Source organism: Rhinatrema bivittatum, chromosome 2, assembly GCF_901001135.1.
Source record: "Rhinatrema bivittatum chromosome 2, aRhiBiv1.1, whole genome shotgun sequence".
NCBI classification, from domain to species: Eukaryota; Metazoa; Chordata; class Amphibia; order Gymnophiona; family Rhinatrematidae; genus Rhinatrema; species Rhinatrema bivittatum.
Genome location: NC_042616.1, coordinates 71,416,259 through 71,433,826, shown reverse-complemented (window position 1 = coordinate 71,433,826; position 17,568 = coordinate 71,416,259). Strand labels below are relative to the sequence as shown.

At 49.4% G+C, this 17,568-nt stretch overlaps 1 protein-coding gene across 5 annotated transcripts in view; it reads right to left on the bottom strand.

Moving 5' to 3' along the window:
• Window positions 1–17,568, bottom strand: part of HHATL (hedgehog acyltransferase like) — a 125,204-nt gene that overhangs the window by 31,124 nt on the left and 76,512 nt on the right. For all 5 annotated transcript variants that reach the window (XM_029588332.1, XM_029588331.1, XM_029588330.1 and 2 more), the window contains one exon: window positions 7,849–7,993. In XM_029588332.1, coding sequence (XP_029444192.1) covers window positions 7,849–7,993 — 145 coding nt within the window. The remainder of the gene's footprint in view (window positions 1–7,848; window positions 7,994–17,568) is intronic.

Here is a 17,568-nt window from a genome sequence, read left to right as displayed (position 1 = left end):
TGGCACCCACCCACATAAGAATAAAGCTCCAACTGACTGCTGGACACCTGTTCTTTCTGCACGATTAAATTTCTATTTAAAGAACTCAAAAATTCCTCCCAAACATCCAACACACTCTTTAACCTTTTAATCACCCTAATAAAATGTGTGCCACTCAAATTCCCGCAGTCGCAGATGAAAGTCTGCAAATAAACGCATGACCCATAGGATTGACTTTACATGCAAAGTTAAGAAAGCCTATCAAAGACTGCATCTGGCGCAGCGTGACTTTCTTAGAAGCGTGAACTAACCGCACTAGTTCCCTCAATCTAGCCACATTCTCTAAAGGCAAACAACACACCATATCCACTGAATCCAGTTCTATACCCAGAAAGGTAAGTTTAACCACTGGACCCTCAGCTTTGTTATGAGCTATCGGTACCCCAAACACTCTTGCCAATTCCATGAAACTTCGTAAAAACTTATTGCAATTGCCCCATCCTCACGTCCCACAAACAAGAAATCATCCAAGTAATGAAGCATGGAATCACACCCCATAAGCCACTCCATCACCCAATAGATGAATGAGCTAAACATTTAAAAAAGCATGTAGGATACAGCACAACCCATCGGGAGACAATGGTCCACAAAATATTGCCCATGAAAAGTAAATCCCAACAAAGGAAAGCAGTCCGGATGAGTAGGCCACAACCTGAAAGCAGACAATATCAGCTTTGGCCATAAGAGCACCCCGCCCCGTCCTTCTTACCAAATCAACTACCTCATCAAAACTAGCATACCGAACTCAACATTTATCCTACAGGACAAAGTCATTTACTGATGAACCCATAGGAGCTTCCAAATTCAAGATAAGCATAAACGTACCAGGCTCTTTCTTAGGGACCACCGCTAATGGGGACAAATGCATGACCTTAAAAGGCAGGACCGCAAACGGCTTGTGATCCGCCCCAAAGTCCACTACCAACTTCTCTTTAACAACCCCCTGAAAACAAGAAGCTGACCTAGCGTTCTTTATGCCACCTCCACTCCCAGGACCTACGTAAGGAATTGAAAAACCCTGGTCAAAACCCACCCGCAAAAACGCTGCTGCAGCTCTATCAGGATACATCGCCAGCCAACCCCTATTCTATCCAAAAAGACTGGCATGGAAGCTCTACAGAACAACATATCCCCCACCCCTCCACCTCAGACTCCTTTACCACATTTGGAAGCCAAATGGGCTCCACCACAAACTGAACACACGCGTCAAAACTTGCAGTCTGGAAACAAATAAGAGGACTTGTTGAAACTCCAACACACATCCAAACTTGCCTGAGAGCATCCCGATTTTCCTGCCCCCTTGCAACCGATCATTACACCCCTGATTCATGAAAGGAACTACCCTGCTGTCCTGAACCCCCGGGCTTATCACTTGAGCGCAACACTTTATTAGTCATTTGAGTCAGCCACAAATTAATATCCTGGGTGCCCCATGACATAAAGTGATTCTCTTCCATCTTGTCCCTGAACCGCTCATCATAGTTCAACCAAGTCCACCCTTCATAGTCTTTAAAGGCACCTATGATACTATCACAATAAGCTAATAAGGCCCTGTATTGAGACGGATCAAAATGTCCCACTACACTCGCCAATCACAAAAAACAATGTATCCAATTAATTAAGTTTCTAGGAACCCTTTTAAGATCCAAACTATCCTTTGACTTCTTTTTACCCTTCTTACCGTTTTTACTTCTCCCTCTCCTCCCTTCTAACAACTTAAAAATATCGACGTACTTATGTCTTTTAATCTTACGCCTCAGATGGCACGGGACACTCTCCCATAGTTCAGTTAATGCTACAAGAACGGGATGCCCCATGTCCTGCCCCAGATCAATCTCCCTTGCCCTCCTCACTCCCTCACCTGCCTCATCAGATGAAGAAGACGAAGATGAATGAGATGATGAAGAGGATGATACACTAGAATCCCTAATCCTTTTAGACTTCCCTCTTTTACCTAAAGACTGCACCCCAGATTCACCCTTACCTGAACCTGACCCTGCTCCACCTACAGCATCTCTCGTCAGTGATGAAGTTGCTGGTACCGCATCTGGAACCGAACTGCCTCTCATGACTCCAATGCCACTGTCCGTATCCCTCTGTCCACCATCGCCTTCCTGCTGCTGTTGATCACCCTCATGAGGCGCACTGCCAGTTACACTTTGCCATGCTTCTTGGCCAGATATCCCGGGCTGATCATCTGCCACCGAGGAACCTGCCAAAACAGGAGGGCCAACACCCAAAGACCCCAGCCTACCCATAACTCCTAAAGGCATCCTGGCACTGGGAAAGCCAGAACCATAGCAACCTGTAGGTAAGGCAGGCCCTGCTCTCCAAACCTCCCCTCGATCTCCAACCCAGGCTGGCCCCCTACCCGTTTAACCTAACCCTGGAGCACCATCCTATGCCCTCCCAATCGTAAGGCATACTATGCATCCCAAACCCACACCCTCCAGGGACGCCTCCGAAAGAAGGAACAGATCCCATACCAAAACCATACCCCCACGAGGAACCTTGAAAACCAAGACCAGGCCTCCAACCACTCCCCATCCAACCTGGGTAATTAACCTCCTCTCCTCCCAAACACCGGCCAAAAGACCAAGCCCACCATGCTCTGAACCTAAAGAAAAATTACCAGCAGTTACAGGATGAGCAGGAGGGAGAGAAATATTTGGAGCTGAAGAGGAGTACCTGGATGCATCACAGCTATCACCTTCAGGCCCAGAACGGACAAGTGGTGCTGCAGAAAGAGCCCTTACCCCTCCCATAACACTTCTCTCAGATGATTTGCCCTGCGCTTGCCAGCCGGTGTTGTACCGCCATCAGCAGAACAGGCAGGAGCAACATGAGGGCCTGGCAGAGGAGCGGAGAGCCTGGCAGTCCTTCTGAATGCCATGAGCCATATGGGAAGAAGAAAACACACCTGACCTCTGACCTGGAGCGGGGGAGGGGGGAGACTGCTGCTTTGCACTTATCACCCCTACTGGAGGTCTCAGCCTCAGAAGCTAACTCAGCTGGAACCGGGACCACGAGCTCCTGCCTGGGAGGAAGGGGGGGCGGAGGAGGAGGAGGGAAGGAAACAGGAGGAGGAGTGAAGGAAGTGGCAGAACGAAGGGCAGAAATGGGGGAGAGGAGCAGGAGGCTCACGAGAGGACAGACAGCCTGGGGAAGCCATGCAAAGAAAATGGAAAAAATTACTGTTCACAGAAAAAACAAGGAAAGAGGGAAAAAAAACCTACCCGAACACCTCCACGAAAGTGAGGTAACCGTCAAAGAGAGATTTAGCAAAAATGCCCGCCCAAACAAACCAGGCATGTCTGACCAATCAGACACCGACACATGATTCAAACATTCATTTCCAAGGCAACCAGCCCTAATCCGCTAAAGAACCCACCCCGCACCAGAAGCTTGGGTGAATGCCCGCCTGCCACCACGTTAAAGGCGGCTGGTTGGATAAGCCCCCCAGCCTTTCCCGTTTCCATGTTTCTATGTAAAGTGACCGGATGGTATATAGTACTCCAAAGTACTGAAAGAACTAAAAAATGAAATTGCAGATTTATTACTAGTAAACTTTAACTTCTCATTCAAATCAGCTGTGGTACCTGAGGATTGGAGGTTAGCTAAGGTAATGCCTATTTTTTTAAAAGAGCTCTAGGGTGACCCAGGAAACCGGTGAGCCAGGAGAATTGTAGAAGCTTCTCTGACGAAAAAAATTACTGACCATCTGGATAGACACAGAGTAATGGGAGCAGAGTCAACATGAATTTAACAAAGGGAAAACCTGCCCTATCTATCTGTTAGCATTTTTGTAGGTGTCAGCAAACATGTTGACAAAGGTGTCAGTTGATATAGTATATCTGGATTTACAGAATGCATTTGACAAAGTCCCTAGAGAAAATCATCAAGAATTTAAGAAGCCATTGAATAGAAGGCAATGTCATATTATGGACTGGTAACTGGCTAAAGGACAGGAAACACAGAGTAGGACACAGAGTCGGACTAAATGGTCATTTCTGTCAATGAAGAAAGATATATAGTGGAGTGCCCCAGGGATCTGACCTGGGACTGGTGCTTTTAAATATATTTATAAATAATCTGGAAAAGGGCGTGAAGAATGAAGTCATCAAATTGGCAAATGACACAAAATTATTCAAAATTGTTAGATCATGAGCTGATTGTGAGGGATTGCAAGAGGACCTTGCAAAACTGGGAGCCTGAACATCTACATGGCAGATGAAATTGAATGTGGACAAGTGCAAAGTGATGCATATAGGGAAGAATAATCCAATCTATAGGTACCCAATGCTGGGTTCCATATTAGATGTCAGCACCCAAAAAAATATCTTGGAGTTATTGTAGACAATACTTTGAAATCCTAATCCCAGTGTGCGGCGGCGGTCAAAAAAGGAAATCTAATGTTAGGTATTATTAGGAAAGGGATGGAAAATAAAACGGAAGATAAGATAATGCTTCTACATCGATCCATGGTGTGATCGTACCATGAGTATTGTGTGCAGTTCTGGTCACCCCATCTTAAAAAAAGATATAGTGGAATTAGAAAAGATACAGAGAAGGGCAACAAAATGATATGGGGGATGAAATGATTCTCCTATGAGGAAAGGATAAACAGGTTAAAGTTCTTCAGCCTTGAGAAGAGACAGCTGAAAGAGATCTATAAACTCATGAATGGCGTGGAATGGGTAAACATGGAACGATTGTTTACTCTTTCAAACAGTACTAGGACTAGGGGACACCCCATGAAGCTAATAGCACAGTTAAAACTAATCTGAGAAAGTATTTTTTTTACACAGTGCACAATTTATTTGCCAGTATCCATCAGTTTTCTAGATATTTTGCCCTTTTTGAATATACACCAAGCTCTAAACTTGTCTGCACTTAGCAGGCAGCCACCATACAGGGGGTGTTGCAACAAAATGGAATGCTCCCTTCCTATATTCTCTATCCAGGTCCTCGTTTAGGGCCATTTAGTGGAGATCGCAAGGAGGTCACCAAAGTCTTGCATCTCCTGGAATGCAACACGCAGTAATGTGGCCTGATTCATGGAGCTAGCCTAGGTCGTCAAGTTTTAAAGCTAAACTAAATAGCAGATGAAAATTACCCTGAAACAAAATGATTATGAAAAGGGTCCTATGGACTCTTTACTAAGGTCTACACTCCTCCCACTGGAGGGCATATTGAGATTGCTGGAGTGGACTGAACCATTTGCTATGGTACTCCCCTCTAAGAGTGGCCATAATCGTACAGTCCAAGGTGTTGGTCAGAGTCCCTAGGGAAAATTCTAGTGAAAGAGCTGCAGTGAGATAGGAGAAGGTCAGACTCTTATCTCTCCAAAGAGGAGACAAAGAAGTTTGGAGAGGGGGAGAAGCCTGCTTTATGTCCCCAGTGTCTCTCTACAGAATAGAGAGAGGGCCACACAGTAAAGACCCTGATATTACACTGAAGTAGCTGCTCCTGGGAGATCAGGCCATGGAGTGGAGAGTAGCCCTGTCCTGAGGAAGTAAACCTTTCATTCTGGGTCCATCTCTCATGGCAGAGGAGATCCTGATCTGAGTTCCTGTGTGTGAACGTAGATCTATTGGTATTGTCACTGTCTGTGTCAGGCACCTATCCAGAAGTACCAAGGGTGTGGGAGGAGAAAGGAGAGAGCTGTGATCTGTTGCTCTGATCCAAGAGTCCAAGGGAGTCCAGAGGTGAAAAGAGTGAAAAGGAGAAAGAGTCAAGTATTCAGAGAACTAAATGGGTTCTTAGGGAGTCAGGGAGCCCAGCATCAGTCCGAGGGATTCTTAATCCCAGAAAAAGGAGTGAAGAGATCCCAGGAGAATGGGACATGGATCATAAACCCCATTTTTGAAAATTTAGTACCTGCTCTTGAATTTTCAATATTGAAAGACTTAAGTACTACAATTTGTCAATTTTAAGAACTGTTCAGTAAAGACTTATTTATCCATAGTAGCGGCCAAGGTGAGCTTTTGTGCACGTTGTGTGGTCTCACACACAGCACGGCTGCTCCAGAAGTGTGGGGTGGCCTTGATGGGCCACTGCCATGCAGCGCTCTGGGGTTGAAGGGTAGTGCCCATCGCCACAGCGTTAAAAAGTGCGTAGCCACCCGCGGCATTGTGGGAGGCCATCCCCGCTCCCCCAGCAAGGAGGGTGACGTTACTGGTGTCTGCACAGAGCACTGCTGGTGCAAACTCCAGCCCTAGTGAGTCAATAATAAACCTTTTCAGGCATAAAAATGCAATTTGTTTATTGCATATCCTCCCCCCTCCATATGCTGGAAAGAGTATACATCCTGTTTCACAGCAGGTGTACCTTTACCTACATAAAAAAGATGGATGAAGCAGGGGTGTAAAAGTGTATGAGGACATTTTTATTTTCATATCTCCATGCGCACTGTACCTTCATGCGTGTACTACACATCTGAGGTCTGATATGCAAAAGCTTTTTAATCCATTCTGTGTCTGCGGGGCAAAACAGCTTAGTAGGACTGAAAAAGCTTGAATATGCTTCTATAAGTTTTCATATGATTTTTAAGATGAATTTTGGAAAAATCTGGAAGCAGCTAGCCCGATTATGGTAGAACATAACAGCCACAGAGATCTATAGCGTATATGCCTGCCCACATCACATCACACCACAGCCTCTATCAGTCAAATGCCGGCGTATCTGAACTGGAGGTCATTTTCAAGGAGTTAAGCAGGGGCTGCACACATAAAATTAGCATGCCCGCATGAAGATGCTATCTTATAAACCTTGAGAGTATCCTCGTACCTGCGGTGTCATGCGCAACTGTTAACAAGGGAAAACAAGGGGAGGACAGGAGCACTCTTGGACAGGGTGCAGCAGTACACATACACGTTGCTATTTTCCAAGCGGTATATGTGCAGACATGACCGAACTTGTCCAAACACTTTTTTCACCTGCTAATTGACTCGCACAATAGAAATCAGGTATGGCTTGTGTCTGCAGCTTTTTTTGGGTGGGAGGGCTGGGAGTGAATTGTTGGGGGCTTCAGGCTGAACTGCTGGAGACTCCAGATGATCTAGTGAAGGACTGGGTGAACTGGCGGAGGTATCGGCAAACTGGTGATTCCAAGTACGTGAGCCACTATTTTCAGGAGTGGAGTACATGCATTCTTTACATAACACCTGCCTCCATGTTTAATTCTGGGTTATGAAGCATGAATTGTTACAATTATTATCCGTGCATATTTATAAAATGGGTAGAGAAAGTTTGTGTGTTCCTGCATTACAAACAAACGCGCTTCCTTTTGGGGCAGATAGACGCAGAGATTAAACCTGTATTCTAGGCCATTTATTCAAGCGATGGGAGAATGCAACATTCATTCTTAGGAGACCTTGGGTAAATTAGAAGAAATAGCAATGGCATTCCTAACTCACGACAAACCATGGTATGAAAAGAATGAGCTACCATTTTATCCTTTTGATTGGCTATAGGCAGCCTGAGGAGGGTTCAAATGGCAGGGTTGTATTCTATGTTAGATGAAAGGTCATTAGGTTAGATTGAGTCTATCAGTGTTACTATCAGAGTAACTTGAAACACAAAAAGGCCTATGTGACAGGAGTGATGATCACCACCCAGAGGCTACCGCTTGGCTGCTGTGCTTGTGTCTTTTAGCAAGGAGTATTCTCTCTTGTTCACCACCAGACTGGCTCTCAAGATAACTGATTTTGTGTACTGTGCTAGGCATTAAGACTGATCTCTTCCATAATGGGTATATGGCCCCTGAAATCCACTAATATTTACTGTGGGGTCTTTCACGGAACTTACGTTTCTGCAAAAACGTAGAGCATGGTGATGCATTTCGGTGGCTGTGGAGGGTCGAGGTGATCGAGCCGGGAGATGGTGTTGATAACTCCAAACATCACAGCTGCTTTTATCCAGTCATACACCAAATTAGAGTAGGCCAAGCCAGCTGTAAAGGTAATAAAATGGGGAATATAATTACAGCTTTAAAAGCAAGCTCAAGGAAAATAAGCATGAGGCACAGATTAACAAGAGACTGAAACGTGAATATGTGCATTTTAATGCAGTGTGTGAGATTTGAAAATAAGAATTCCTTTCCGTTACTATGACATGGGAGGTTTGTTTGCCTTTAAGCCCCTGCTTAGTAGTTTGAGATCCCTTGTCTGTATTACAGACCCCTAGAGGTCTTACCTCTAATGCCTTACAAGAGGTGTTCAGGAGGGAGCAGAAGAGACCACTCCTCTCTGTGTTGCGATCCCGGGACGGCCCCGGGATCGGCACTCACCCCACCGCGGTCCCGGGTCCGTTTCCCGTTCCCCGGGGCAGCAGGGATCTCGGCCGCGGCGTCCCCGGCGCGTGGTCACTTCTCCCGGGCCTGCAGGGCCCTCAGGCACCGCACTTCAGCCTCCCTCGCTCTGCCGGCGTTCCCCGCGGCTGGCTCCGCCCCCCATAGGCGCGCGCGCGCGTTCCTGCCCTGTTCTTAAAGGGCCCAGCGCGGGAAAAGCCAGTTCCTCCCTGGGGATGACGTCAGACGCTGCAGGGCTATTTAAGCCCTGCAGTCCAGAAGCACTTTGCCTTGCAACGAGGTTCCCAGGTTTACCTGTCTCCAGTTGCTGCGTTCCTGTGTCGTCTCGGTCTCCTGTGGTTCCTGATCCCGGACTGGCTTACGGTGTTCCCTTGGCTTCTGACCCCGGACTGGCTTACGACGACTCTCTGGCTTCTGACCCCGGTGCGGCTTACGGTGATTCCTCTGGCTTCTGACCCTGGACTGGCTTACAGCGATCCCTTGGCTTCTGATCCTGGACTGGCAAGCGACGATTCTCTGGTACACGACTCTAGACTGGTGAGCGACGACCTTGGACTCCGTCTGACTCAGCCCCCGCGGGCCCTCCTAAGTCCCAGCGGCTGGGTCCCTACGGGCTCCTCCTGGGGGGACTCCGGCTTCCAGGGTGAATCTCCTAAGTCCCAGCGGCCGAACTCCTACGAGCTCCTCTCGGGGGAGGATCGGCTTCCAGGGCGAAGATCTTCTCACCACTGTGCCAGCTCCACCGTTTCATCCTTCCTTGCCAAGGTCCTTGGTCGCATAGGGCTTCCTAGGATCTTCCTCCGGCCACCCACAACTCCGTCCTTGCCGCCTCCCGGTCGGGACCACCGCTGCCACCTCACTCAGCGGCTCACCCTCTGGTTCCGATCGGCCCAAGGGTCCACGAATCCAACAGATTGCAAGGCCATGGACCCGGCGGACCTTGCCGGCCTCAAGGCTATTCCGGGCATAGCCCAGAAACTGCAACAACAACAGACTTGCCTCGATACCTTGATGTCAACCGTTCAACGCCTGGCGGATCGGGTTGAGGGGGCCTCCGCAGCCCGCTCCACAGCATCCTCGTCTCAGGCCAGTACGGGCTCCTCTGCCCCGGTACAGATGCCACCACTGCCCCGGTTTTCTGGAGATCCGAAGGCGTGTCGGGGTTTCCTCAACCAATGCTATATCCGCTTTGACCTTCTGCCTGCGCAATTCTCCACCGACCGGGTCAAGACGACCTACATTATTTCCCTCCTGGACGGCAGACCCCTGGCTTGGGCCTCCTCTCTTTGAGAGCGCCAGGATTCCCGATTGAATAACCTCGTACAGTTCGTCAAGGCTTTCCGGAGAATTTTCGACGAACCGTCTCGCGCCTCCACGGCCACGGCTGCCTCAGAACTACTCCAGCTGAGACAAGGCAATCACCCCCTAGAGGAATACGCTATGGAGTTCCAGACCCTTGCCTCTGCACTGGCCTGGGGGGAGGACAGCTTACATGGAATATTCCTGGAGGGCCTTTCCCCACGGCTCCAGGACGAACTCGCGGCCCGGGACCTTCCGGATGACCTCCAAGAGCTCATAGAGCTGGCCGGACGAGTGGACCGACGCATCCAGCGCCGCTTCCAGGAGCGAAGGCCCGTCCAGGCACTGGCCGCTCGTCGAACCACGCCACCTCGGGTCCGAGCCTCTCCACCTGCGGCAGCTGCCCTCCCGCCTGAAGAACCCATGCAATTGGGCCGAGGTCCTCTCTCCGCCAAAGAACGGAGGCGTCGACGCTCACAGGGGTTATGTCTCTACTGCGGTGGTAAGGTGCACTTTCTGGCTCGCTGCACAGAGCGTCCGGGAAACGCCCGAACCTAGAGTCTAGTGGGGAATTGATTCTAGGCAGTGCCTCTCCGAACTCCCCATGTACCGTCCCGGCGAAACTCTGTCTTCCTGGAGGAGGATTCGATACCCTGGCACTGCTCGACTCCGGGTCTGGGGGGAATTTTATCCTCCGAGATCTGGTACAAAAACTGCAGCTCGAGGTCTTGCCTCAGGAACCACCTTTGCGGGTATCGTCCATCCAGGGGATTCCTCTCCCAGGGACCATTACCACTCGTACGCACCTTCTCCAGCTTCAGGTCGGGCTTCTTCATAAGGAGGAGATCTCTTTTCTCATCCTCGAGAAATCCATTCACCCGCTCATCCTGGGACTGCCCTGGCTACGGAAACATTCCCCAGTGATAGACTGGGACTCGCTTCAGATCATGTCATGGGGGTCAGCCTGCTTCCATCGCTGCCTTCCTGCTCATCCGCTACAGACGCTTCCGCTTCTGGCAGTCCCGCTGATGGTGCCACCACAGTACCAGGCCTTCCGGGATGTCTTCTCTAAAGAGAAGGCTGAATTACTACCTGAACATCGCCCCTTCGATTGTGCGATTGACTTGCTGCCGGATACCACGCCACCTCGCGGAAGAGTTTACCCTCTGTCCCTGCCAGAAACTAAGGCCATGTCTGCCTACATTAAGGAGAATCTAGACCGAGGGTTTATAAGACCATCCAATTCCCCGGCAGGAGCCGGCTTCTTTTTTGTGGCCAAAAGGATGGGTCTCTTCGGCCCTGTATCGATTACCGGGGCCTGAACCAGATCACCCGACGAGATCGCTATCCGTTGCCCCTGATTCCGGAACTCCTGGATCGTCTGCAAGGGGCCCGCATCTTCACCAAGCTAGATCTTAGAGGGGCGTACAACCTCGTACGGATCCGACCGGGAGACGAGTGGAAGACCGCCTTTAATACCAGGGACGGTCATTATGAGTACCTCGTCATGCCATTCGGTCTCTGTAACGCCCCAGCCGTGTTCCAAAATCTAATGAACGAGGTACTTCGCGACCTCCTGTACATTTCAGTCATTGTCTACCTGGACGACGTGTTAATATACTCCCAGGACCTTGAGGAACACCGTAAACATGTGCGCCAGGTTTTGCTAAAGCTAAGAGAGAACCGACTGTATGCCAAGCTGGAGAAATGCCAGTTCGAGGAGGAATCTTTGCCCTTCCTGGGGTACATCGTCTCCTCCACCGGCTTCCGCATGGATCCTGAAAAGGTCGCCGCTATCCGGAACTGGCCACAACCGATCGGAGTAAAAGCGCTCCAGCGTTTCTTAGGCTTCGCCAACTTTTACCGCCACTTTATCCCGCAGTACTCCACCCTGGTGGCGCCCCTAACGGCCCTTACACGCAAGGGCGCCGATGCCCGGAACTGGACTCCAACCGCCGTGCAGGCCTTCCAGGATCTTAAGGAGGCCTTCCTTCAGGACACCTGTCTCCGACACCCAGATCCCGTATGCCCGTTTATAGTGGAGGTGGATGCCTCCAATGTGGCCATTGGGGCCGTCCTGTCCCAGACCTCCAAGGACGGTAAAGCTCGGCCATGTTCCTACTTCTCCCGGAAGTTTTCACCTGCCGAGAAGAATTACGGTATCGGGGACAAGGAACTACTTGCCATCAAACTAGCCTTTGAGGAATGGCGCCAGTGGCTGGAGGGGGCTCAACATCCAATCATAGTTTACACGGACCACAAAATTTGGAGTATTTATCCCATGCGCAAAGGCTCAATCCCCGGCAGGCACGCTGGTCCCTCTTTTTCAGCCGGTTCAATTTCTCCCTTCGGTACTGACGGGTGGCCAAGAATATTAGGGCAGACGCCCTGTCATGCACCACTGAAATTGAGGACACCTCTGAAACCCCTCAATACATTCTGGATCCGGCGAAGGTCCAATTGTCTGCCACCGAACTTGCACCCGCGGGGAAGACAGTAGTTCCCGTACGCTCGAGAAAGAAGGTCCTAGCTTGGGCACACGACTCCCTGACGGCGGGCCATCCCGGGATTGCCCGGACTCTTGAGCTACTAACCGAATTCTATTGGTGGCCACGGGTGAAGGAGGATGTTCGCCTATACGTCCAGTCTTGTCCCACGTGCGCACAGCAGAAGCCATTACCAGGCAGCCCCTGGGGTCTCCTCCAGCCACTCCCTGTACCCACGGAACCATGGACTCACATCTCCACGGATTTCGTGGTAGACTTGCCTCCGTCCCAGGGTAAGACTGTGGTTTGGGTCATTGTTGACCGCTTCTCGAAAATGGCCCATTTTGTGCCACTTGCCAAGTTACCCACGGCTCCGGAATTGGCTGAACTGTTTATCCAGCATGTCTTCCGACTGCATGGTTTGCCTCTACATATTGCCTCTGACCGAGGGCCCCAATTCACGGCAAAATATTGGCGAGCGCTCTGCAAGAAATGTGGGGTTCAGCTAGACTTAACCATGGCGTTTCACCCCCAGGGCAACGGTCAAGTTGAACGCACGAATCGAACTCTGAAAACATTCCTCCGAGCCTTTGTAGGGGAGCAGCAGGACAACTGGGTCACTCTTCTTCCGTGGGCCGAGTTCTCTTACAATCGCCATCGACACTCGGCCACGCTACAGTCTCCCTTCCAGTTGGTTTATGGGAAGGTTCCCAAACCTCCCCTACCGTTACCAGTGTCTACCTCCTCACCAGCGGCGCAACTGACGGCCAGCCAGATTCATCAGATTTGGCACGCCACACAAGAGAAACTTCACCGCACCGCCGCACGGTTCAAGGCTTACGCGGATAGGTCTCGGCGACCCGCTCCAGTGTTCCTGCCTGGATCTAAGGTATGGCTGAGTACCAAGAACATTCAGCTTCGTACTCCTTCCATGAGGCTAGCGCCCCGATACATTGGACCCTTCCGGGTGGCCGAACGAGTTGGAGCGGTTTCCTACCGCTTACGTCTTCCATCTACTCTTCGGATACATGACGTCTTCCATGTTTCCCTCCTCAAGCCGGTGGTCCTCTCTCGCTTTCGACCCCTGCCTCCGGAGCCCTCCGATGTCGCTTCTGATCCCAGGGCCACGTACACGTTTAAGGAGGTGTTAGATGTTCGGCTCTGTCGTCATCGCTGGGAATATCTTCTCTCCTGGGAAGGATACAGTCCTGAGGAGAACTCGTGGAAACCCTCCGCCCACATTCTGGATAAGGATCTCCTTCGCCAGTTTCATGTGGCACATCCGGATAAGCCGCGAACCCCCGGGAGGGGGTGTAGGAGGGGGGGTACTGTTGCGATCCCGGGACGGCCCCGGGATCGGCACTCACCCCACCGCGGTCCCGGGTCCGTTTCCCGTTCCCCGGGGCAGCAGGGATCTCGGCCGCGGCGTCCCCGGCGCGTGGTCACTTCTCCCGGGCCTGCAGGGCCCTCAGGCACCTCGCTTCAGCCTCCCTCGCTCTGCCGGCATTCCCCGCGGCTGGCTCTGCCCCCCTAGGCGCGCGCGCGCGCGTTCCTGCCCTGTTCTTAAAGGGCCCAGTGCGGGAAAAGCCAGTTCCTCCCTGGGGATGACGTCAGACGCTGCAGGGCTATTTAAGCCCTGCAGTCCAGAAGCACTTTGCCTTGCAACGAGGTTCCCAGGTTTACCTGTCTCCAGTTGCTGCGTTCCTGTGTCGTCTCGGTCTCCTGTGGTTCCTGATCCCGGACTGGCTTACGGTGTTCCCATGACTTCTGACCCCGGACTGGCTTACGACGACTCTCTGGCTTCTGACCCCGGTGCGGCTTACGGTGATTCCTCTGGCTTCTGACCCTGGACTGGCTTACAGCGATCCCTTGGCTTCTGATCCTGGACTGGCAAGCGACGATTCTCTGGTACACGACTCTAGACTGGTGAGCGACGACCTTGGACTCCGTCTGACTCAGCCCCCGCGGGCCCTCCTAAGTCCCAGCGGCCGGGTCCCTACGGGCTCCTCCTGGGGGGACTCTGGCTTCCAGGGTGAATCTCCTAAGTCCCAGCAGCCGAACTCCTACGAGCTCCTCTCGGGGGAGGATCGGCTTCCAGGGCGAAGATCTTCTCACCACTGTGCCAGCTCCACCGTTTCATCCTTCCTTGCCAAGGCCCTTGGTCGCATAGGGCTTCCTAGGATCTTCCTCCGGCCACCCACAACTCCGTCCTTGCCGCCGCCCGGTCGGGACCACCGCTGCCACCTCACTCAGCGGCTCACCCTCTGGTTCCGATCGGCCCAAGGGTCCACGAATCCAACACTCTGAATCAATTCCTGTAAAATCGTGGCAGATTCCAGCTGCACACCTGACTTCCAGGCTAGGCCAGATCCTAGGACCTCTAGGAGGATTCTGTTGTACCACTAGTGAGATCTCCTCCTTCCAGAAGCCACTATTGGTAATCTGTTTATGAGAACTGTGAGTAAAATTACTGTAGGACCTGAGTGTAATTCAGACTTCAAAAGCTGGAATGGTTAAGATTTCTGGAATTTCTGAAAAGCTAGAGAAAGAACCTGTCAGTTTATGGGACTTCAGCGCCTTACTGCTTTAATTATCCCTGACCAGACTGTGAGTCTGTTCTGATCTTCACCCCAGGCAGGGGGTTACATAAAGCATTTTGTGTTATTCTTCAGTTGTGGGCAATGGTATATTCTCCTGCTTCCTTCTCCCATTTCAGTCTTCACCTCACATTTCCTGGATTGCACAAGCAAGCTTTCCAGCTGTAAAATGAGAGAGGGTCTGATGCCTGTTTGGGAGTTGAGCACCAGCCATTCAAAAAATGGTTGAGCAGATAGTGCAGTGGATCTGGGCTGGAAGCAGGGGCTGTATTTCAAGCTGGATAGGAAACTTAAAACCACAATACTTTTTTACCCTCAGTGTCACCTCTGACTCCAACCCTCAAGCCCAAAACCTTCAATCCCACTCTTCTGTCACTGAAAGATGCCTCTCACGAGCCCACAACTTGGGATAGAGGAGGGTCTCATTCAAAAGGTATCTTCAACAAAACAAAACTTTTATTTTCTGGGATGAACAAGATTAAAATTAAATCGATTAAATCAGAGTTCACAGGTTCATATCACTGAGGTACTATCAGCAATGACAACAAAACACTCTTCCTCCAAATCTTCTCTTCACTTGAATAGCATAGCACAAAATAATATGCCTCAGATAGGACTCAATGCTCACATCCACTCTTCTCTGTCATAGTCCCCTCAGTACAAGTCACTCATTCTTCAAACGCTTTCCACAAGGCTGTTATGGTCCGTAACCCTCCCAGTTTGCCTCTAGGCACTACTCAAAAGCCCAGTAAAGGCTCACTGTCCTCCCATGGCTCAGCCTTGCTGGACTAAGTGGACCAGCTGCCCTCCAAGGAGCGGTGAAGCTCCCAACTCTGCAGAAGGAATCAATAATTCCTTCTCTGGACCGATTCCCGCTCTGAGCACCAGAGGAGACCATCCCTTGTGGCCCTCCATCAAAACACTCCTTAAAGAGATATATAATAAACCTCCACTACCATAACCCAAAAGTAAAGGTTAAATGACATTCCTTAACATTTGTCTCAAGACAAATATCTGATTCAGGGCCCCATCACACAAGTGTCATAAGACTTCTAACATCAAAACATAGCAAATCTTGATGATAAGGGTCTGCCTCCCGTCCTACAGCCTTCCAAGCAACCTGGGTTGTTATTGTTGTTGTTAGCTACTGGTTGCCAAGGGAATTGCTGCTGAAGCAAGAGCTGGTGAGAGCAGTGGAGAAAAATTGGGGTCTCTCTAATCTACTAAACTATTTTACTTACTGAGAGGAGTATGATTGAACTTTAAAGTATATTATTTTCCTTATGCTAGAGCTTTATGGATCAGTTTTCAAAGAGTTACATGGACCAGGGTATATGCACATATGCAGCCCTTGTACATGGTAAGCATATTTGCAGAATGTTGGAAATACATGCATACTTACCATTTCATCATACTTCTATGTGAATAAAAAAGAGGGCTGATGAAAATTACTCTCCCAAAGTGTATTTACTGTTTGGGAGTGTGAAAGTTTTAAAAGCATACTATTTGGCTGTTTGAGAGTGTGATAAAGCTGTATTATGCTCTCCTTCAAGCTCAATGCTCTTCATTGTGATTATAAATTTTGATTGGAACTTGACTGTAATCTGCCTTGGACCTAACATGCAAAAAGGAGGAATATCAAATGATTATAAATAAATAAAATATTTTGTAAACTGTAAACTTTCAATTTATACACACACTTTTACACCTGCTATTCAAATCATAGAAATGAAATTGCATTTGGTTTTTATCTGCAGCTTTTCGATGGAAGGTCTGGGTTAAGTGGTGGGTAGGGAGTCAAGGTGAATTGGTGGAGATCTGGGTGTACTAGGGATTTGCACACAAATATTTTCATAAGTGGAGCATGCTCATGTTATAAAATACCTGCCTCCGTTTATAAATTGAGGGTTATTACGCAGGTTACAATTATTTCACCCTGCAAAATATATATGAATACTTTAATGAATAGGTACACAAATTATGTGCATCTCTGCAGTAAAAAATATATATGTATACTGACACATATGCATGTACTCCTGCATTATTAAAACAGTTCCCACATTCCCAACTACAGACCAAATTTTAATAGCCTGTCGTATGCAAATACCGGGAAGTATGTATGTGCCGTGAGTGAGCCGAACACATTTTCCCAACGACCTGGCCACACGTGTATCTCCCGATACGCACGGAAGTGCCAGGTTCTGTAAAAGGGGAGGACCGGGGGCAGGGGCAGGGCAGGGTGGGGCAAGGGCCGGCTGGGACAGCAACTATTGGGTCCTGTCCCGGGGAAGCGTGCACCGGCCGGCTGCCGGTTTGTGGAACTTACTTCACCCATGAAGATGAAATAAGTTATAAAACAAAAACAAATTTTGTAATAGTTAGGGGGGGGGATTAGGGGTCATGGAGGAGAAGGGAAAAGGGAGGAAGGGTAGGTAGGGGGATAGGAAATTTCCCTCCCAGTCCGCTCCAATTAATTATGTATTTTTTGAACCAGAGCATCTCAGGGAATTTTTGACTGGACAATCTCAAAATATTTCCAGAATAGGATCGACATGAAAATAAATAAGTTGCTCTCCTACTCGATTTCTTTAACATTAATGAGTATGTGTTTTCACCCTAATAATAAATTCCACCCCCCCTGCCCTATTTTCTTTTATTTAAGGTACATATATTTAAGCTAGGTGTTTAAAATGTGAATGGAAATCAATATTTATGTGAGATATTTTTCTGTTTAGCTAGATGTACTGTGTTCTAATAAAATGTACTTCTTGTAATTATGTGAAATTGAAAATTTAAAAAAAATACATCTGCTTGTGTGTTCATAGTGTTGAACTGC